Source organism: Marmota flaviventris, chromosome 13 (assembly GCF_047511675.1).
Source record: "Marmota flaviventris isolate mMarFla1 chromosome 13, mMarFla1.hap1, whole genome shotgun sequence".
NCBI lineage: Eukaryota > Metazoa > Chordata > Mammalia > Rodentia > Sciuridae > Marmota > Marmota flaviventris.
In genome coordinates this window covers 102287422-102309800 of record NC_092510.1, presented here as the reverse complement: position 1 = coordinate 102309800, position 22379 = coordinate 102287422, and the positions used below count along the sequence as shown (strand labels likewise).

The window sequence follows — 22379 nt, the reverse complement described above, 5'->3', positions numbered from 1 at the left end:
GCATGGTGGGAAGACCTAGGCAGGGATGGCGCTTCCAACCAGCTCCCATGTGGACACTTCCCGCCCTGCCCGGAGCCCACACACTCACCAGGGGGCCCCCTTCTCCTGGAAGGCCAGGCTCACCAGCTTCACCAGGCTCACCCTGAGGAGAGAAGGAGACGTCAAGAGGAGGACAGCAGCAGTGGTCCCGTGGCCAGCACAGACCATGCTCCACCTGCCTGCTGCCTGGCACTGGGACCCGGGCTGCCAGGACAGAGGCCACCATCCCCAGGTGGCTCCCAGGATTGCAGGGGAGGCCAGCAGTGTTAGACACAGGCAGGTGATGGACACAGGGAGATGGCGTCCAGGCTATGAGGGATACGGTCAGTGAAGGCTTTCCTGGGCAGGGGCCTCGAGGGATTTGGAGAATAATTATGAGAAGATGGGGGCTGCACTGTAGGTGGGAACCCTGCAGGGCAAGGCAGGGGACAATACAGGCCACCTTCATGGAGCATCGACAGGGACATGCTGGGAATTGGGGGGCCACACCTCTCAAGGCAGAAGCAGAGGCCACTCCTCTGTGGGGTATTTCTCCCCAACCTTCCTATCATGAACAGGAGGATGATGGTCGCTTGCTCCCACCGAGTGGCCTGTATCCAGGAAGCAAGCTCTGGGAAGGGTGGGGGGACCTGAAGTGTGCCCTGCCTTCCCCTCCAGAGCTCATCCACAGCTCTTAAGACAGCGCAAGCCCAGGAGCATGAGGGGACTTGGCCCTCGATGCACAGCACACACACTATGTGCACACATGAACACACACACTCATGGACACACACGCACACACATGTGGGTCTCAAGGGCCCAGGCTCTAATATCCACCAGACTGAAGGCCAAGGGCCCAGCATGAGAGAAGACCAGGGCTGAGCACAGCTGAGTAGCCGTAGCCCTCCCAGGAGGGGGCGCAAGTTCCCACCAGGGCCAGATCCTGGGGAGGGGGCGGGGCTTTGCCAGCGGTGCAGTTTGATTCTGTAGGAGGCCGTCTCAGACGGACGTGCCCGAGTTCCCAGTTCCGGTTCACGAATATGCTTCTAAGCTTCACAGCACACTGGACGGAATGACCCAACCAGGTCCTCGTGCCTCTGCATACACAGGCACACGCGCACGTGCACACACACGGTGGTCCCCCACAGGGTCTTGGAGCTGCTGCCCCAACAGGGAACATCACCTTCTCTCCCACTGCGCCAGGATTTCCTATCCCTCCTGGAGGGCCTTGTGGACCGTCAGCACCTGGGGCTCCGGAGGGTCCTCGGGGGCCGGGGGGACCAGGAGGGCCCTAGGAGAAGAAGTGGCCATTGAGCCCAGAAAAACAAAAAACCTCCCCAAACACATGCAGCAGCTGGCACGGCTGGCCTGGGTGCCTGGTCACACTTACCATCTGGCCCACATCCCCAGTCTCACCCTTTTCACCTGGAGGTCCCGGCAAACCCTAGAAGACGGAGCTGTGGTTAGGAGCCACTCTGCTAGTGCACAAGGCACCCCTAGGGGGCGCCTCCTGGCGTCTACACACGAGCACAGCCCCAGTCACCAAGGCCCGGAATTAGCCAGAGGAAATAATTAGAGAAGAATGCAAAGATTTATGGACAGCAGCACGTATGGTGGCATCCCATAAAACCATAAACCTAATGAGCCGGCAGCAGGGAAACGTCAGATAAATTATGTGTCCAGCATATGCTGGGATGCCACACAGTAACTAAAGACTGCTTCCCAAATAAATAAAACGCCACAATATCTAACAGCGTTTGACACGCCCCATGGTCTAGGACGCAGAGCTGGGTACCAACTCTGCATGTGACCTGTGGGTGTGCCTGCTGGACTTTGCAAACACAAGACACAGCCTCCTGCTCACCCAGGTGAACGTGAACAGGTACATTTGGGTGCACTCAGGAGGGTGGCCCTCAGTGCTGGGGACACATGCAGGAGTGGACGTCGCTTTCTTTCCTCACAATTGCTCAGCATTTCCCGTGAGTGTGGACACAGATGGCTTGCTTGGGAGCAGTGGACCTGCTCTGGGAAGTGACAGCACTTCCAATCCCCACCACGGAGCCCGAGTTTCTCCTTTCTTAAGATGACAGGAGGAGTGGGCCCAGCAAGACATAAAACCCTCTGTAGAGCCCCAGCCCTATGAAAACCCTGCTCACCTGCAGCCCCACCGGCCCTGGGGGCCCAGGGAAACCTCTCGAGCCTTCATCTCCTTTCTGCCCAAAGAGGCCTTGCTGGCCACGAGGGCCTGGCTCACCATCTGCTCCCTGCAAGGTAAGAATTGAGCATGGTGAGGCTGAGCAGCACTCGAGAGCCAGGGCTTGTGGAGGTCATTAGCCACAGATACTCACGGAGGGGCCTGGCTGTCCAATGGGGCCTTGAGGACCTGTGGGCCCAGGAGGACCCTGTGAGGAACAAACAGAGATCCAGGTTGATTTGCAGATCGCAGATCAGGTCGAGAGAGGAGTGAATCTCATCGCAAGCCCAGGTGGACCAGTACAGGGGGCACATGCACACAAGGTCAGTCCCCAAACTGCCACTCAGCAGAGGGATGTCCAACATCCAGGCCACAGGCTCTGGAAAGTTGTCCACATTCTCAGTTCCAACATGAGCATGTTATGACAAATGGCAAGGAAGCTGCCACCAGTGTCACACTACAGGCACTCTGCGCCCCTTCGCACACGGGGTGGGGGGGTCAGGCACTCTGTGCCCCTCAGCACGTGGTGGGGGACAGGCACTCTGCGCCCCTCCGCACGTGGGAGGGGCAGGCACTCTGCGCCCCTCAGCACGCGGGGCAGGGTCTGCAGGGCACAGATGCCTTGGGGCAAGCGCACTGAGCCCACTTTATCTCAAGACCTGTGAACGTGGCCTGCTCACGCTTCAGCAGCGAGACACGCTCACAGGTTCACACACAGAGGAGCTTCCTGGGAAAAGAGCCATCGGCCTTCCCACCCATGGCCACCAAGGGCAGCGCCCGGCACGCTGGCGCATGGCCGTTTCGAGGGGCACCGGCACTCCGCCACAGCGCTTACCTGCTCGCCTTTGTCACCCTTGCTTCCTTTCTGCCCCGGCTCCCCGATCTCTCCCTAGGGCAGAGGGGAAAGAGGATCAGCCCCAGGGACTGGGCATCCTCTGCTCACCACTATCCCTTTCTCTGGTGACAGCAAGTCAGCTCTCCAGGTGGCCGCGGCTCACATAAGAGGAAACACTTCTGTGGATCAGTACAACTTCCTTTCTAATGTCAGGCTGGGAGGTGCAGGCTTGGGATCTGACTCTGCACAGAATGTCAGTAGACTTGGCAATGGGGACGTCACACTGAAGCATTTGCTTTGCTTTAGAATTGGACCACCCGCGTGGCAACAGATCAGGGGGCAACGCCATTGCTGAGATCCCCAAGAAGGCATCCAATCTTCCCCAATGCTTCTGTTAGGGCAGGGCTGTCTCCCACCCGAGAGGCCCGGCACCCTCCAGGCAGAGGTGACAAAGTCAGAGCCATCACCAGAAGTGGTCCAATGAAAGCCAAGCCAAAGGGCTAAGTCCCACTGCCGTCATTAAATGAGGTATAGATACGAGCTCAGTAAGAGCGCCAGGCCACACAGCGCACTCCTAGTGATGCGGAGCCTGACAATCAAGGGGAGACATCTAAACACAGACATTGAGGAAAACCTCATTCACTCCAGCTCTGGAGAGTCAGAACTTGACACCACTCAGCAGGGGGCAGGGAGTGCTCCTCTGCCCTGGGCACAGGCAGGCAGAGCAGGATCTGGGCTGTGGCGGGTCTACACAGGATTCCAGGTCCCTGAGCACACCAGGCCTTGTCAGGGCCTCTGTGAGCGTCCTCCTCAAAGTCGCCCGCTGCCACCAGACCTCAGTGTAGTGCGGGTGGCTCTGGAGCTGAGCCTCCACCCGGCGTCCTGGCCGGCACCCCCCTCCCACCTCACCTGCCGGCCAGGCTGGGCCAAGGCTCACTCTGCCTTCTCCTTACCTTGTCTCCATCTTCTCCAGGGGGACCCACAGGGCCAGCAGGACCAGGAAGCCCCACAGGACCCTGGAGACCGTCTCGGCCAGCTGGGCCTTGCGGCCCTTTCTCACCCTGGAGAGGACAGAAGATCCCTGTCACTTGTGGTTTCCTCACAGCAGCATCTGCAGCAGCTCCTCACCCCAGAGAGGGAGGCCTGTGGGCCAGACACGGGTGCTCTGGGCGAGCGGCTGTCACGGCAGTCCTAACAGGCCACCAGGGACACGGACAGCTGCGGAATCACTTCCTTACCCACATACATCCTAGGGAGGCCGACCCGTTACAGACGAGGAAACTGAGGCCAGTGAGCAGCAGAGTCAGCTTTCAGACCCAGCCCACCACGTCCTGAGCCTGCGTGACCAGTCCAGCTCTCTCGAGCAGGAGCCAAGCTTCGGGACCAGCAGGAGGACAGCCTGCACTTCAGCCCCCAACAGCTTTGTCACTCTTTGGCTTCTTTGTAAACACCCACCTGCACGCACACACACACACACGTGCAGTCGCACAGCATGAATATGCACACATGCACCACTAACATGCATGCACACCCATGAGCCACTCACACACACAGAACACACATGCACACACATAACAAGGACACAGCTGTGCACGCCTCACAGGACATGCACAATGTGAGGCACAGCTACTACGTGTGTGCACACCGTGTGCTCATGCACACACACACGTGTGTGCGCACACAGACATGTTTTTACATGCAGGTACTTGACATGCACACACACCAGTCCCTGATCCTCCCTGATGGCTTTCCTCTCCTGGCCCTTGGTGACTCACATGATCCTCACCAAGCTCTTGCTGTGCCGTTTACCCAGCCACCTCATCTCTTTGAGTGACATGCATTTTCCCACCCCAGCCAGGACCCCTTTCTTCCAAGAGACATGAAGAAAGAGGCATGCGCCCCGGGGAGGGGACACAAGGAGAGCACGCACACGCGGCTCCATGTGGTTGGCAGGGCGCCTGCTCACTGGCCCACCCCCCCCTTCCTGCCTCACCCTTGGCTCCTTACCCCTCATACTTGGTCCCTGACAATAAAACGTCCACACCAAAGAAGCCAGAAATGCTGGGGCTGGGGGCCGGCTCCACAGAAGCCTGCCTGGGCAGCCTCTTGGGCGGCAGTCAGGGGTGCTCCCACCTTCCAGTGACCTTTCCTCCTCGGGGAGCTATCGGGGACTCGTGGGCTTTTCCCTGCTCTGTGAAGCTCTTGCAAGGTTCTGCTTAAATATTCATTCTCTCAAAACAATGAGCCAAGCCGTCCCCACCAGGGTCTGCGTGTGCTCCACATGCACAGGGGGCCAAAAAGGCTTCTGTTGTCTGGCATAGAATCCAGTTGGAAACGATCAGACGCCGTCAAAATTGCTCATCACGTGATGAGAGCCTTCTCCAGGGTGCAGATGTCCCCAGTGTGTTTACACGGGGGCTTCCTGCCCAGGGCACGGAACGGACGGTTCTTCCTAGCCCTAAGCACTGAGAGTGGAGCAACAGGAGTCTCCTTGCTTACTCCTGTCCCCCAGCACACAGGCCTCAGCCATCGAAGATCCCCCAAGCCCAGGTTCCTTCTGAACCAGGAGGGGAAACTGAGAAGGCTGTCCCCTTGGCTGCACAGCTGTGGCAGGAATCTCATGGGTGGAACTGACCCCCTCCACACAGCTGCCCCCTGGGAAGCTAGGAAGGAGTGTGGCCACTGAGCCCCTTCACAGAGACCAAGGTTTGGGTGGCCAGACCCCTCCCCCTGCTCCTGCGGTTTCTCAGTGGCTACAGAACTCGCTTCACCAAGAGCTCAGCCCACTGTGGGGGCAGAGGAGGCATCCGTCTTCCCCGGAGCCCCACCCTTCTTTGCCAGCTTCCCTCCACCTGTGCTCCCAGGTAAACCAAGGGAGCAGCAGCTCCCAGATATCCATCCTTGTCCTAAAAAGACCAGCTGGGAGGTGGGCCCACAGGAAGGGCTGTCCCCTCAGCAGACACTGTGGCCCTGCACACACATGGCCCAGGCTGGATGGGACCCCCACAGAGGACAGCCACCTCTAGCCCGCTCTGTCTGCGCAAGCTGGGATGCTCATATGCAGGAGTGGACTGCGCACACGCTGCAGGGAACCCTCCTGTGGCAGCCGGGGCACACACACCACTCTGTAGGATGGCACCCCTTCCTGCAAGCCCCAGGGATGTACCCCGGGGACACCACGGGGGAAGGACAGGCTGGGCCCTGAAGGGAGCCCAGCCACTCCAACGAGAGGCCTCTGATCCGAGGCAGTACTTACAGGAGCCCCTTTCTCTCCAGCTGGCCCGGGAGGACCCTGAGGCCCCGGTCTGCCTGGAATCCCGATGGGCCCAGCAGCACCCGCTGGACCTCTCTCCCCTGGAGATCCCTGGGGAGGGGCAGGAAAAGGGTTTCATTCAAAGGCTCCTGGACCACCCGGCCAAGAGTTCCTAAGGCACTCTCATCACGCCACCCGCCCTCACCAGAGCCCTCGGCTGAGAGCAGAGGGACCGCGGGCGAGCACCTGAGGGGCCACCTCGCCACGCTCTCTAGGACCACAACCTGTCACAGGTGGCATACTAATGCTGGGAGGGACCATCTTGTTCAAGAGGCAGCAGGCAGGAGCCATGACTGGCAGGCTGGGGACGGGCCTCTGCCTTTGCTGGGGGCTCACCTGGCCTCCGGTGGCCAGCTGCAGCAGGTGTCCTCAGAGTCCAAGAGACCAGGCCCATCCCTCCCCTGCTGGCCCAGGTAGGGCCACCACAGGTGTGGGGCCTACTCCTGGCTCCCCAGGGATCCCCTGTCACTCAGGCCACCAGCCTGGGTACGTGGTCCACATCCTTGCCAAAGTCCCTCCGCTCCAGCACCCTCCCAGCTGTCACCTGTGCAATAAGTCTGGAGAAAGGTGACAGGGCAAGAGGCTGTGACTCACCGCAGGGCCTGGGGGGCCGGGGGGGCCTTCGCTGCCTTTCAGTCCAAGAGCTCCCTGCAAAGCAGTGGGAATGTGGGCCAAGGGCACCCAGGGAGAGCCCCCAGGGTGGGCACTGCCCTGCTCCAACCCCACCTGGCCTGGTACTCACCACCGGACCAGGGAGCCCTCGGTCCCCAGGGAAGCCACGCAATCCTGGAGGGCCATCTTTCCCGGGGAGGCCAGCAGGGCCTGGGTCACCCTGAAAACAGAGCAAGGATGAGCTACCCTGGAACCCCAGACTGCAGCCCTCCTACTGCCGCAGATGCCCAGATCCCTCTCCTGGAGTCAGGCGGGGCCTCCACATCAGCGTCCACCTGGAATTTGGACGGTTTGGGGGCTTCCCTGGTCACCAGGCTTTCAGAGGAATTTCTTCCCTTTTGTTTGAATTTTCTCTGTTTTGTCTTGTGCTGGGGATTCAACCCCGGACCTCGTGTGGCACTCCACGTGTCCAGGCCTGGAAGCTGCTACCCAGGCTGGCTCCACGTGGACCCAGGGAATGGAGCCACTCTGTGAGGCTGTCCCTGGGCTCCATGGAGGCCCCAGTAGTCTTTCAGGGCCATGGGGAACTGAGCAGGAGCTGAGGTCAGCCACCTCTTCTAGTATTGGGGACTAGTGACAGAAGGGTGCTAAGGGATTTGTGGCTGACACTGTCAGAAGTACTGCCCTCGTGGACTGGCCACGGCCTCAGGACTGAAATCCTATGCTTTCTGAAGAGGCATGTCTGAGCCTGCCCTCTCCCGACAGAGACTACTGGATTCTTTCAGAATCCTCCCTGAGGTCCACACTTGGGCGCACAAGGATCTTCCCAAGCCATCGGTCAACTGCCCTTGGCCTGCTGTCCAGACTCGGTGAGCTGTGTGTGTCTGGAACAGATACCCTTCCCACCCCACTCCCCCCCTCGCTGTCTCTCATTCTCTGTCTCTCTCTCTCACACACACATGTACATACTTACTCAAGCATACACCCGTGTGTGTGTGTGTGTGTGTGTGTGTGTGTGTGTGTGTGTGGTTTTCCCAGTATTGCTGTATTTGCACTGCTTTCTATTCTCTAAGTTACTCTTGCATGTGGTCACATAAGGGGCTGGAGAGGTTGTATCTTCTGTGTCCCTTATTGAGAAATTTATTTTCATGCTAACACAGAGCAAGCTACCACTACCAACTTGGGGTGCCCCGTGGAGGAGCTAATAAGGGGGACAGTGAGATCCAGCAGCAGGAGCGAGGACAGAAACACATTAGTTTTTCGCCTTTTGAGTTTATTTTCAGCCTTTCGCAGTGGGAGATTCGTACAAGGATCTCTTTCTGCCAAATCTGTACAGGATTTGTGAAGTACGAGAGCTTTTCATCCATTTTGGGAGCGGGTGGCAGCTGGGGGCAGAGCTCTCGGCAGGCCTGCAGAAGTCTGATGCCGTGTGCTGCTGCTCTTTATACTCCAGCCCCCAGGAGGCCAGCTCGGGCCCTGCTCAAGCCAAGCCAAGCGCGGCCGAATCCGAGGCTTGGGAGTGCACTGACATGAAGGGCATTTGGGAGATCACCCTCCCATCAGAAAGGAGCAACGGAAACACAAAGTCCTAAAAGGCCCCTCAGGAAAGGGCCAGCCTGACATGAAGCTTCCAGAAACTCACCTTTGTCCCTTCTTTTCCAGCAAGGCCTGGGAGCCCCTGTTCACCAGGAGGACCAGGGGGCCCAGGGTGGCCACGCTCTCCCATTGGACCCGTTTCTCCCGTGGGACCCTAAGGGAAAACCAGTGAGCACCACAGATCAGTTTCAAGTGACCTGCAAAGGGGGAACTTCTCTTCCAGAATCCAAGGACAGTCCTGACTGCACAGGCAAAGACCAATAGCCAACCAGCCCTATTCCTCTGCACTTCTTGTTTCAGCCAAAATGCAGCAGACCAAAGTGAGCTGGGTGGACACTGCTAAGCAGCCCGCTGCCCGGCCCCAGGCACGGCAGCACTTCCTCCTGCCCCCAGGCCTCTCAAGAGGCCCAGTGGGGTGCACTTTCAAGATGTAATGGGAAACCAGCCGGGGGACATCCATGTCAGCCCCCGGGGAGAAAAGCCACAGGGGCCACAGCGACCGACCCCAGTGCCACGGCAGCAGCAGGCCAGCGTCTTATTTCTCTCTACATTAGGCGTGAAGTTTCTATGAAGCAGGCTCCTGCTGCCATATTGCTGCCCAAAGCCACCGTTCTGGCTGGAAGCCACACCTTCATTGATGGGTCCCTACAGGGACCCAAGGTCTGTGGCGCTGGCAGGAGCCAGTGGCAGGATGTGGCTGCCTCAGGCACCCACGGAAGCACAAGTGGGCACAGCCGGCCCTGCACTGGGGAAAGCTGGGCTCCTGGGCTGGCCATGCTTGCTCTTCCTGCTGGACCCACGCTGCACACCCAGGAAACCTGGCTCTTTCTCTTGGGGTGTCTTCCTGTGTGGCAAATCTCTGGCTGTTAGCATGCACCCCAGGAATTCAGCTCCTCCCTTAGTGGCACGTTCGCCTTCAGAATCGGGGAGCTGACGCTGAGCCTGGGTTCTCCTCCCACACGGCTGGGGGACACCCGATACCCAGGACCAGGATGCTGTGTCTCACCTGAGGGCCGACCACACCGGGCGGGCCTGGAGGGCCAGTCTTGCCTTGGAAACCCTGTGGAGAGAGCGGGCAGCTGAGGCCACGTAAGCGCCCACCCCGCCGCCACTCCTGAGGACGCCCGCCCCCTCCCACCCGGTCCCCAGATGGCGGATGCTCCCCTCTTCACATTTCTCTTGCTACACTTCCACGTGGCTATGAAGCCAGAGAAGCTGGTTCCGCACCGGGTTTTTGTGCTGAGAAACAGATTTTAAGCCATCGGTCTTTCTTATGTCACTAAGTGGTCATTTTCTGAGCCGACTCGGGAGCCAGGTCTGAGCTGTTCCTAGTTGATGATTTTGGGGGATTTTCCTGCTCTGGTCATCGATTCCTCTGGCGCACACCAGGGGACCCTCTGGCCAGCTCCTGGGTGTGTCTAGGACAGGTAGAGCCTGGCCCTACGGGCTTTGCCATCTGGCAGCGCACACGCGGGATTTTAGCTGAATTCAGTGAGCACGTCCCATCTGTGCTGTGCTCGTGCCTAGGTGACGTCCTGGCTGGCTTGGGGCATCCTCCGTGCTGCCCAACCTCTCCTTTGGAGGAAGAAGCTACCCTGAGACAACATAAGCTGGATTTCAGGTCACGTCAGCGGGCTGAGGCAGGTGCGTTGGGATGTGCTGTTCTGCCCCAGGCCTCTTAGAAGGGACACTCTGGATCTGGGAGGGCAGTGGGTGGCTGTGAGGTCACAGAGAAGGCTGATGGGTGGGCACACAGTACTCTGGGCGTGCTGCCTCCGGGTCAGGACGCCTGGCCACAGCGCTGGGGTCTCACACTGAGCCACTGGCCCACAGGGCACAAGGCACATTCAGGTTCTCTGCGAGTCCTCAGAGGACTCTCTTCTGGAAGGACAGCTCAGCTGCGGGCAAAGGCTAGAGCACTGCCCGAAGCCTGCACTTTCCAGGTCAGAAACAAGGGGTGATGGACAGGTCGAGGGGGAAGTGACCAAGGAGGCAGTGGCCCTGGTGAAGTTGCTGATGCCAACGTTATTGGGAAAGGCAAGGAAGATGTCCTTTTGGCTCTCCAGTCATTCAGGGGACCCTCTATGGCCAACCAGGACGGAATCTGTCTCCAACCCCCTGCTGAGAAGTAGGCTTTCGGGCCAATCAGGAGCAGTGACGGCCACTGTTTTCATTAAAAAGTCAACCCCTCAGGAAGGACTGTGCTCAGGGGCATCTGGACCAGCCCACAGGAGACTCGACTGCCCAGGTAGGACACAGGGATGGGCACCCCTGCATCTGAGGAGGTGGCAGGCACCGAGGAGCTCTGGAGAGCACCTCCCCAGCAGAGGCAGCAGCTGAATTGTTTCGCAGGCTCTTTCCAAGACAAGACCGAGGAGGAAGAAGCACACAATGTGCACAACCCTCTACCTCATCTCCTGGAAAGGCGTTCAAGAAAATGTGCAGAGCACGGGGGAAATGTTTTAATCTTTCTCGATAAACAAAAAAGCAAAGTCCTCTCCACTTCTCAGCCAGCATGGCAGCACAGACACTGCCAAGGTATGATAACGAGGTTTCATCGCGAGGCACCAGAGACAAAAGGGATCCTGTCTTTAAAGGCACACACCTGATGTGGCATTCAAAGAAAGACCTGTGCCACCCGGGGGCCAGCATCAGCGGGGAGGGACCACCAGAGCACCAGGCACAAGGAAGTTGCAGAGGACAATGTGGCCTTGCTGCCCATCCCTGCGTGCCCTGCTCTCCCTGGTGGGAAAGGCCCCCTCTGCGCACTCTGTCCTCCAAGCTGGACAAGGTGGGCATACAGGGACGGCACACAGCACAGGGACAAGGAGCCATCGGCACTGCAGACCTCAGCTGCTCAAAGCCTGGAGCCCCAAGGTCGCTGGTGTGGCCAAGGTCACAGGGGAGCCAGGATGTGCCTCCAATGAATGGGGACAGATCTCCGGTGGCTGATGGGGCCAGGAAATGGTCACATTTCTGATTAAGGCTTTTTCTACCAGCTGCAAATGGTGAGCTCCATCACCCGAGGTGACACAGCCCGAAACAGGGAAGAGCGAGCCACGGGCGAGATGCCATCGCCATCGTGCACCCAGCCGAGCAACCAGGGGAGGCCAAACGTCCACCCAGGTGGGTGCCCGTCCAGAGACTGGAGGCGTCTCCCCGACCCTGTCCCCTCGACCCCTGTCCCCCCCAGGTGAACATGGCTGGGGTAGGAGCGAGGCCGGCCGCCTTCTCTTCAAGTCTTGCAGCAGGAAGTAACTGGGCAACAAAGGAGAGCCTCCCCAAGCCCTTCTCCCGTGGGGACACGGGGGCTGCAGGCGCTGTCCCCTGTTATTCAGGGAGGCACAGGTCAGAAGCACAAGGCTCCAGAGGCCCATCAGCCTCTGCTCAGGCCCCGATGGTCTGCAGTGTGGCCTCTGACCAGAGTTGCTACAACCAGCAACACGCCAGGACCTGTTTCAGGTGTCACGGGGCACACTGCTGGCCTGCTCACGTCCCCACAGCCTGACCCCAAGTCAGTGGCAGAGGGCGGGCCCTCGGGATGCCTATGGGAGGCTGGTTTTCCCAAGCCAGCGAGGTCCCCTCACCTGCACTGGGTAGTACCATACCCCCGGGCAGGGCCGCGGACCCCCAACCTGCAGGAGGCCAGGCAACAGCCTTGACCCAGCACCCACATACTCACCGTCTCGCCTCTCTGTCCAGGGTGTCCAGGGAGCCCGTCCTTGCCTGGAGGGCCCTGAAGAAAGGAGAGGGGAAGGAAGTTTCATTCCAGTCTGAGAAACAGCCACACTCAATGGACCTATGGCCACACAAGCCAACGGAAAGTTCCATCTCACTTCCGTGGTCTCACTCGTGAGCTTCCTCTGAGAAAGGTCACTGTCCAAGTCACCAAGACACCGAAAATAAGCACCTCAGAGAAGCCTGTCCCAGGTGCCATGACGGCACCTACCCATCACCTCACTGAATCCTCACTGCAGCCCAAGGGACAAGCAGTTATCCCCGTCCCCAGAGGGCACACGGGCAGGGAGAGGCGCATTGACTTCTGGAGGCCTGGCAGGCAGCTGGCCAGGTGGACTGGGAGTCAGGCCTGTCCAGCTGGAGGAGCTCCTTCCTGAGCACCCCAGCACCAGGCAGCGTCCCCGCTGCTGGATGCCCTTTCACGTTCCAGGGGATGAGGTGGAATACACTGACCGAGCTGCAAGACGAACCGGGGTCCCCAGAAAGCCATGCTGGCGTCTTCTCCCCAGAACCTGTGTGAGCCCCCTTGCAAATGGGGTCCGCCAGTATGACCCAGCCAAGCTGAGGCTGGGCAGGAGGGGTGGCCCTAAGCCCGAGGCTGGTGCCCTCAGAACGCAGACCCCAGTCAGAACATGCTGGCATCTGGGCGACAGGCCTCCATAACGCTGCTCTCCAGGGAGGTGGGCGTGGCCAGGGGCCACCCACTGGTAGCCTTGGCCCAGGGGCTTGTCACCCTCCTGCCAACCCGGCCAGGGTCTGGCAGTGTCTTCCTACCCCCAACAAGCCCTAAAGGACAGACAAGGGCCCCAGGAAGCCTGCCCAGGTGGGGAGCTCTACTTACTGGAGGGCCCTTTGGTCCAGGGAATCCCGTGGGTCCTTGAGGTCCGTTGGGTCCCTGGGGAAAGAGAGTGGCCAATTTGAAAACAGAAGTCCTCACCCAGCAGCCCACACCCTCACTGGACTCTGAGCACACCGCTCCTGCAGCCTTCTCCCAATTTATCCCGCTGTGGAAGGCCCAGCCAGGGATGCCAGGGGGCCAGTCGCAAAGCAATGTCCCAGGGCCCTTAGGGGCAAGACGGGGCCCAGGACCCCATTTCCTGTTGTCTCAACTACCTCAGGACCCCAATAGAGCTGAGTCTCTGAGCAACGGAAGGCCTCACCCCATCCCCAGCAGGGTCAGGGCACCTCCCCTCCTGGACTGCCGCAGCAGGGGTGCCAGGGGCTCTTGGGGCAGCTACCTTCCTGGAGGGGTTCCCCAGCCATGGGCAGGAAGCTTACCCGCTCACCAGGAGGGCCAGCCGGACCATCACCTCCAGAGTTGCCCTTGGGAAGGAGTCGGGAAGGGAGGGAGAGAGGCGTTGCTATGACGAGGGCTCGGATGGAGACCCTGGCCAGTGACATCACCGAACATGCACATCACACACTGGCTCCTGCCCTTCTCCAGGGTGTCCTGGCCCTTAGCAGAGGGCAGAACAGCTCGGCACTGACCAACATCTCCCACAGCTTGCCTGTCCCCTGTGCGTGCAGTGGCAGCTGACATCTGCAGGGCTATGACCTTTCCAAAACAGTGTCCCACTCAGCCAAGAAAAACATCCGAAGCCACTGAGGACTGCACACAGGGACCTGCCTCAGGCCCCACCCCACAGGGAACCAGCTGCCTGAGGAGGGGATCCTTCTCATGGTGGAACAAGAGGTGCACCCAGGGCTCAACATAAAGGAAGGCCAGTGGCCTCCTGGTCTGCCGGTGCTGCCCCTTGTCACCTGGAAGGCTTATCTCAGCAGGAATCCCCTTTGGAGTTCCTACTGGACAGGGCAGGGACAGCTTGCCATGCTGGGTTTGTCTTCAGAGTCACAGCCAGAGTTGCCTCCTAGGCAAGGAGGCTCAGTGTCCACCCACCGAGAAAGAACTTTCTAGTAAAAATCTCTTTGCAGCCTCAGACCCCTTTTCCACAGAAGAAATAAGGCCTGCTCACCAAAATTGGGCTGGTCTGTGATGGGCCTGGCCTCCAGGGACCCGAGTCCCCACACGTGGGGACTGTCCTAACTCTGTCTGCCTAGGGACCTCGTCCCCTGAGCCACTTAGCCAGGCTGCTGGAGGGAGCTCCTCCTAACACAGGTCCAGGAAAGAAAGCTTCCCTCCTTGTCAGGGAAAGGCCACAGCAGCTGCCATGTGCATTCTGTCACCTCAGCCTTGCAACACGGGTTTGTGTAGTCACCAGAGAGGAACAAGGACATACCTTGGGGCCAGGCTTGCCCGTGATGCCCCGTGGGCCTCTTTCACCCCTCGGACCCTGGACAGATGGAGAAAAGAGGGGTAGGTCAGCTCAGATGTCCACAGCCAGAGAGGCCACCTTCCTTGTCCCCTGCCCCAGCCCCACACTCCGTTTCTCCAGGATGGCCCTCAGGCCACAGGGAGGTTACCGTTGGGCCTCGTTGTCCCCGGGGTCCAGGCTTTCCAGGTGTCCCCTAGAAGCAGAGAAGGGGCTGTCAGTCACTCTGCGCACACCCAGCTCTGCTCAGGAGCCCACCCTCCCCGGCATCCAGGGACCGAGTGACTCGGCAGGGCCAGGAAGGGCGCGGCCTCCAGCCACCTGACCATCTTGGTTTGGACAGTTGGGATGGGGGCTTGCCCGAGGGAGGAGGGCATCACCCAGCGCCCGCGCCCTGCACGTGCCCACTGAGAGCTGGCTCCCGCCCCACCTGATGGATGTTTACTACTTACCTGTTTCCTCTCCGCAAATCTCCCCACCTCCCTCCTCCTTCCCTCTCAGTGTGGGGGGGGATCATTATTACAAAAAGAGAGAAGGAAGTCAGTCCCTTTCATACATAATTTACTTTTGCTAGTGTTAAGAATATTAGCCATTAAATTTTCAGAGGCTCCGCCGACGAGCAAACTTGCAATTTAACCCATAAATCACAGATCCAGGAGCCGTGGCTGCTCTCAGGATCCAGGCTCCTTTTCCTGTTGCTGTTTTGCATTCTCCAACCCACAGAATGCAAGCGCACGGCATCTGTTTCTTGGCAGCGAAGATCTCAAGGCCTCCTGCCGCATGCAGGGTCGGGTCCCTCCCGGGGCCTGCTCTCTGCTCTGCTCGTGGTCTCCTAAGGACAGAGCCCAGGACAGGGCCATGCTGCCGAGGCCAAGGGACACATTTCTTCTCCCCACCTTCCATCCGTCTGCTGCCGGCATCGGCACTGCTTTCAAGTCTCCCATTCGAGACACGTTTAACGAGACCATTTATGACGATGAGTTAATTATGTTCCTTTTTAACAGCGCACTCTGGTTCCAGGGCTTTAATTCCACGGCTGTGTCCTCTGGCTTCAAATAAATATTTGCATATGAAAATTAGCGAAACATCTGCGTCTTCAATGATGAACGCTGTCCTGAGTGGACGTCCTCGATCCACCCGAACACACCCTGCTGTGGCGGCTGTCCTCCGCGGTCAGGGCTCTCCCCGGCCCTCCCTCAACCCAACAGCAGGCCGCGACCTGGATCTCCTTCTTCACCTCACGGCACATGTGGCTCCCTGACCCAACGGTGTCCGAGGCCCGGGCAGGACGGGGTCTCGGCCACAGCTCCTCTGGACTCAGGCAGCACCAGCTCACCAGCGCTCACTGTAAACCAACCCAAGCCAGGGTGCTGGTCCTGGGGGAAGCCACTGAACACAGCGTGACCCCCGGGTCTCCTTCACAAGCTGCCAAGTCCTCTTGTTCTTGCTGGGAAGGAACGGACAGTCCCAGAAGTGGCCCTACTGACGTTCTCTGCCGGATCCAAGGAACCAAGCCCAGGCAGGAGAAGCCCTGCGGTGGCAGGGGGTGTCCAAAAGGCTGCTCCCCACCCCCTGGTGGGGGCAGGCCATTGATGGGCATCGCTTCGCTTCTGCTGGCTTCTGTGCCTGGCTGCAACCAGCTTGATGTCCCTGATGCTCTTCCTGTTTAACCACGCCCCCACTAAGGCCACGGAAGCCAGCCACCAGCTCTGCAGAAGCCAGGACAGACCTATTCAGGAGGCTCTCAGGTCAGAGGCAGACACATAGAAGCCACAGGCTGTGCAGCACCCCAGCCCTGACCTAGAGGCCACCACCGAGCAGAATCTCTGAGCAAAAGAGCCTCCGGGACAGCACCACCCCCACAGCTCCCACTCCAGCCCTTTGGTCTCCTTCCCCAGCCCCTTCCCCACACTGGGACAGAGCTTCCTGGGAAAGCCTCCCTGTGGACCTGGTCGGCCCTGCAATGGGTGGCTGCCTGGGCCCAGCACATACCAGCTTCCTCTGTCTCCTCCCACCTTCCACGGCCCTGACTGGCCCCTCTTCCGTCCCTCCTGCAGGTCATAGCAGGAGTGTCACCACCACTGTGAAGGCCCTCAGGTCTCAGAGTTACACTCTGGAGCACTGGGGCACCCAGTGCATCCTTGACCCTCATCGTCCCTTGTCATCCCTGGGTGCCAGTCCTTGGGGGCTTTGCTCTGGGCAGCAGGGGTACATCTTGTGTGATCACCGAGTCCCCGGTGCCCAGCAGTGTCTGCATCTAGCAAGGACTTGAGAAACGTGTGCTGTTTAAGTGCCTCCGAGAGAAGCCGGTGTGACCGTGAAGTCCAGAGGCCAAGGGCAGAGCACCGACACCCGACCCGGAGCTGTGACGGACGGCTCGGGTCACTGAGGCTCTGAGGACGAGCCAGCACCAAGGGAGGCTTCAGTGCTGAACAAGAGAACACGGGCCCCTGCCAGGACAGCTGGCCTCCAGCTCCTGCAAACACAGGGGAGGCCACCCCACCCAGCAGGCCAAGGTACCTGCCATCTTTGTCATCCCCCAAACCACCTGTCAAAAAGCAGGCCAGTACTGCAGACCTCTCTCTGCAGCAAGACTCCACAGGTTTCCAGCAGGACGGCTACATTCTGTGTCCTAGACAGGAGGTGCATGATGGGAAGGCAAAGTGGCAGGGACCCAGCTCCACGGACTCAGTTACCCTGTGCTCAAAAGTGCTCAAAGAAACAGATGGCCTCCACCTCTTGGCCTGACATCTGTGTCATGAGCTGTGCCCAGGGCTGGAACAGCAATGGATAGAACATCCCTGATCAGGGCTGGACGTCCAGGTGCCACACAGAGGCTGCGAGTGGCTCCCACCTGGGCTCAGGCATCGGTGCCTGGAGGTGCCTGGTAGGTCTTGGCATGACTCAGGCTTTCTGGTTTGTCTGGTGGCCCACGATGCTGATGCTGTGGACATGGCCAGTGGGGGCCAGCGGGTACCCAGAGCAGCTGTCCAAACTCTCAGGGTCAGTGAGGGAGAGGCTGAGCTATGGGGGGCACAGCCTCAGCTGGCCCCATGTGGTCCTCCGTGGACGGCTGTGGTGAGACCACAACACCAGCAGCTGGTGGTCACGTGCCCTCTCCTTAAGGTTCTCATTACTATAGTGTCACGTGGACAGTCCTGGCACGGGGGTCTACATCCTGCCATGCCAGTGTGTCCCACATTTAGGAGACCCAGGCCACTGTTCGCCATGGGCACCTCCATGTATTCCAAAGGACAGCCTTCCCCAAAGACACCAGTCAGGCCGTCCTTAGAAGGAAAGATGACAGGTGACAGACAGGGGGATAAACAGACGGCAGGTGGGAAGACAGGTAAGTAGATGGCAGATACACAGACAGCAGGTGACAGACATGTGAACAGATGACCGAGAGGAAGACAGACAGACAGACGACAGGTGAACAGATGATAAACAGAAGACAGGTAGACAGTAGATGAAAGAAGGTACAAAGACAGACGATAAACAGATAACAGGTGACTGACGGGTGAGTGACAGATGCTACAGACAGGTAGATGATACACAGGAGGTGACGGACAGGTGGGCCGGCAGGCAGGTCTGCAGACCGCCGAGGCCTGGACAGAGGCTGTCCCAGCGCGCCAGCCCTGTCCTGCCCAGGAGGGTGCCCGCATTTCTCTGTGGCTGAGTGGCAGAGCACACGTGCTCACTGTCACCTGCTCAGCCGCCCTGGGTCTTCCTCGGCCTTCGCCGGGACACAATTGCTCCACTCTCCCGGAGCCACACATGGATGGAGCCGCAGCCCACAGCTCTGTGCACTGGGACAGCTGGGTGGCAGCAGAGCTGGAGGAACCTGCTCTGTGGACGCCCCACAGGCAGCTGCTCTGTCCCCGGCATGCCTGTGGACCAGGCAGCTCAGAGTGCAAGGGCCAAGATGACCAGGTGGCTCCTGCCTTCCCAACGGGTGATGCCCAGGCACCGTGGCTCCACCAAGGAGCATCCAGAGCGGCTCCTGCCAAGAAGGCTGGGCCAGTGGGGGCTCCACCTAAGGCTGGGGACAAGGCTCCCTAGCCCAGTCCCCACAAGGCCTTTGTTAGCCACCCACAGCAGGACGTCTCGGCACCCTGGGCGCATGTGCAGCCACAGCACACCAGGGAACAATGAACCTGGAGATTCGCACTGCAACCAGGTCCCAGAGGGGTGCCAGCCTAGCCAGGAGTTGGTGAGCACCCTGCCCTTAAAGCTGGCCTGGAGAGGGAACTCGGGCAGGAGGAGGGAACTGGGGCTGCCGCGGGCATCGGCCTGAAGGCTCCCTCCCGGCACTCTCTCCGCTCCTGTCTTTGCCCCTGCCTATCACAGAGCTGCCACCCCGGCATCTGCCAGAGTCCCCAGCACTGAGAGTGGCCCGGGGCTCAAGACCAGCCATCTGGAAAGTGGTTTGGGGATAGGATGGGGAGAAGTAGGCAGCCACTGGGCAACCGCCACACAGCAAGGCAAAAAGAGCAGGTGCCCGTCCTTACCCTGCCGCCCTTCTCTCCATTGGCACCAGGGAATCCAGGGAATCCAATAGAACCCTGAAAGAGAGAGATGAGGAGGAAGCAGGAGAGCTGGGCCAGGAGGGGGCGCTATGCTGCACCCCCAATGGGTGACATCAGCTGCACCCACCCACGGGTGCACTGCCCACCTGCCTGCAGGATGGCCACCCTGCACGATGCCCATCCACCATCCACTCACCGCCACCCACCTCTCTGCCTGCTTGGCACCCGTCTGCTCATCAGCTCAACATTTCCTGAACATCTCACAGACTCCAGAGCGAAGCCCTGGGACCACCCTCCTGCCCACCCCGAGGCTGCAGAAGCAGCCTCCATCTGGAACACGGCACCCGGTGGCAGAAAGGCACCTGGACAGAGCCTCAGGAAGCCGCAGCACCAACCCCAGGACTGAACTCTGCCAAGCCTCCAAGTGAGGTGGGGGTCTACTGTTCCAGGAGCTCTGGCCGTGGACAAGACAATGGGCGAAGGCCACAGCGGGCCACCAGGGCCCAGCTGCCCAAGGCCAGGCTAGGTCCTGCCCCTCTCTGGAAGGCTTAACTGGTGGCCAGGCTCCTCACTTGAACTTGGCCAGATCAACACAAACTGCTAATAGACAAGAGCCCCAGGGACGGTACCACCAGCCTGGGGCCACAGAAGCCACCAGGTCAAGGAACAGATGAGGGAGTGCCGGGTGGGGCAGGGCAGCCTCACACCTGCCGAGACACCTAGTACGGTTCAAAGTACCTTTGGCCCCTGCCTTCCTGGGTACCCTGGCAATCCGGGGACTCCGAGCTTTCCCTGGGGAAAAGAAAGAAGAAGCACATCGTGGTGAGAACCGCCGTCCTCGGCTTTCTCCTCTGCGCCAAGAGGAAGCCAACGGGCTGGGGCGGGAGGCAGCATTCAAAGACACCGTCACCACAGAGTCCCTGCTGTCCTCTGGGGCGGAACCTCTAAGCACCCATGGGATACAACAGCGCCCATGGTCCCTGCACTGACGGAAGAGCAGAGGCCCAAGGGAGGAGCTGGGTGCCGCGCCATCCCCAAGTGCTCCCGGGCAAGAACGTCCTCCCTCCGTGGCTCAGCCTCCTGTGGCCACACGCGGTCAGGTGGGAAGTTTTAGACACTTGTACTCCCATTCCTTCTAATTAGAGGGGACGAGGTAGGACAGGGTGGCTCCTCCCGCAGCTGCACAGGGCAGGCTGAAGAATGGCCGCCATCGAGGGCTGTGCCCTCCTGCCATGGCGGGGATGTGCCGATACCCTCAGTGGGAGGCAGGAACTCAAGGATGGAAACTCTCTATCTGGCTGGGGGAGCTCAGAGCCCAGCTTGCAGGTGCCTGGGGAAGAGCCTCCTCCGAGGGGGGCAGAAGGGTCAGATGCAGGACGACATATGACCCGTCAGTCAATGTGCATGGCCATGGGGCACGATTACTGGGGGCCCGGGGGCCGGGATCATCAGCAGGGGCCTATCTAGAGCCTCAGCGGAGCTCAGTCCCTCCCAGGCATGGCCCACCACCCAGTGTCACAAACCTTCTCCCCAGTGGGCCCCAGGGGACCGGGATCACCATTGGGACCTCCACGACCCTTCGGGCCTTCAGGGCCATCTTCTCCCCTGGGTCCAGGTGGGCCGATCTCCCCCTGCAGTCAAACAGAGGACGTGAGGGGGACCCCACAGTCTCGCCAGGCTGAGGACTCCAGCCACGGTCCCGGGCATGAGGCTGGATGGAGGCCTCTTGTGGTGAGAGCCACTTGGCCTTTTGGCCTCACTTGAGCAGAGGGCCTGCTCCAGAGCCCATCATGTGGCCAATCACGGGCGCTGCTAGAGGGTGTGCCGTCCCTCTGCACCAAGCGTGCCCGCTACATGCTCAAGGGCCTGCTCTTCCCAATTACCTCGCCCACGTCAAGGGCCTCTTGGCTGAAAGAACCTGTTAACAATGGAGGCGCTGAACAGCTACCTCCGTAAATGCAGCGGGTGGATGGGACCTGCCTTCTTCTGAAACCCCAGCAGCCTTGGAGACGGGCAGCCTCCAACTGGGCAGCTACCTGGGCAAAACCAGGTCACAGGAGACCCCCAGAACACATGCTGGGGACAGTGGGCTTCATTCTGCCCTATTCCAACACCCCCAGGTGACAGGTGGAGGCTGAGGAGGGGGCCCAGCAGCCTGCTGAGGCCGAGGGCAGCACCACTCTGGCTCTGAACAGCTGTCCCGGTGCTCAGTGGCGGAGTGGACAGGACCTGCCCAAGCAGGTGGTCAGTGGTGAGTCCCCCTGACCAACTGCTTCCAAGAGCAGCTGCAGAACAGCTGAAGAGCCCACACCAAAACTGTGCACTGCAGGGACAGAGACCAACGGCCGCCTCATTGGTCTGTGGGAGAATGGGAGCCCAGGGGCCTTCCTCTGTCCTCCTCAATGAGCCTCAGCTCTGGGCGCGATGGCACACCTGCTCTGGGAAGTGTGATGGCGGCAGCTGCCCCCGAGGGGTATGTCCTGCAGCCCTCCCACCCTCATCTGGCTGCCGCTGAGACCGGGGGAAATCGTCTGTATTTAAAGCCGTGCCCTGTCACCTGGACCCCAAGCCTGTGAGCTGAGTCATCGGAGGGCAGGGGTGAGGAGGGCTGGCCCTCCACTAGGAGGCACGGTCTGCAGCGCCGGCCGCCCACAGCGGTGCAGCCAGGACGTCACAGAGACCGCCCTCCTGCTCTCCCTCCAGTGATGGGCTATCGCTGCTGGCACTTGCCTGCCAGGTGGGACAAGGTGCCAAGTACCCAGGGCCTCTGGTTCTGGCATGTTCTATGAGGCGCCCTCAGGTCCTGCTTTGGAGGATAATCACAGCAGCAGACGACAGGCCACGTCAGCGACAAGGTCAGCCCAGTGTGTGTGGCCCCTGAGCACAGGCAGCTCATCCCTCTGCCTGGGCTCTGACTCAGCCTGGAGTTGTTGGGAAGCCACCAGGCAGTGGCCACTACCTGGAAACCCTCTCTGGGTCACTCCTACACCCTCTCCTTGCTTATGTGACAGCACAGCTGGCGTTCGGCCCCATGCCTGTCACCTGTGAGCCCTGCCCTCCAGCACACCTTCCCCCAGTGCTGGGACACAGAGAACCAGCCAGGTTGTTGGGGCTTCTCCCGCAGGCCCAGCACCAGACTGTCCAACACCAGGGCTGAGCAGGGTGTGGCCCTGCTAGTGACTGGCTGTGGCCTGGGGAGGTACTCCACCGACTGCTTCATTCCATAACCTCGCTCTCCCCTCCCTGGCCACCCATCTCCCGGCCCGCAGTCACA

At 60.0% G+C, this 22379-nt stretch overlaps 1 protein-coding gene across 5 annotated transcripts in view; it reads right to left on the bottom strand.

The window, feature by feature from the left end:
- Col5a1 (collagen type V alpha 1 chain) overlaps positions 1–22379 on the bottom strand; it is a 137155-nt gene that overhangs the window by 23185 nt on the left and 91591 nt on the right. For all 5 annotated transcript variants that reach the window (XM_071601135.1, XM_071601136.1, XM_071601137.1 and 2 more), the window contains exons 30-49: positions 20629–20736; positions 19844–19897; positions 19088–19141; positions 14728–14772; positions 14544–14597; positions 13585–13629; positions 13148–13201; positions 12251–12304; positions 9575–9628; positions 8615–8722; positions 7103–7192; positions 6955–7008; positions 6304–6411; positions 4001–4108; positions 3048–3101; positions 2367–2420; positions 2175–2282; positions 1409–1462; positions 1202–1309; positions 89–142 (exon numbers count right to left, since the gene is read on the bottom strand). In XM_071601135.1, coding sequence (XP_071457236.1) covers positions 89–142; positions 1202–1309; positions 1409–1462; positions 2175–2282; positions 2367–2420; positions 3048–3101; positions 4001–4108; positions 6304–6411; positions 6955–7008; positions 7103–7192; positions 8615–8722; positions 9575–9628; positions 12251–12304; positions 13148–13201; positions 13585–13629; positions 14544–14597; positions 14728–14772; positions 19088–19141; positions 19844–19897; positions 20629–20736 — 1422 coding nt within the window. The remainder of the gene's footprint in view (positions 1–88; positions 143–1201; positions 1310–1408; positions 1463–2174; positions 2283–2366; positions 2421–3047; positions 3102–4000; positions 4109–6303; positions 6412–6954; positions 7009–7102; positions 7193–8614; positions 8723–9574; positions 9629–12250; positions 12305–13147; positions 13202–13584; positions 13630–14543; positions 14598–14727; positions 14773–19087; positions 19142–19843; positions 19898–20628; positions 20737–22379) is intronic.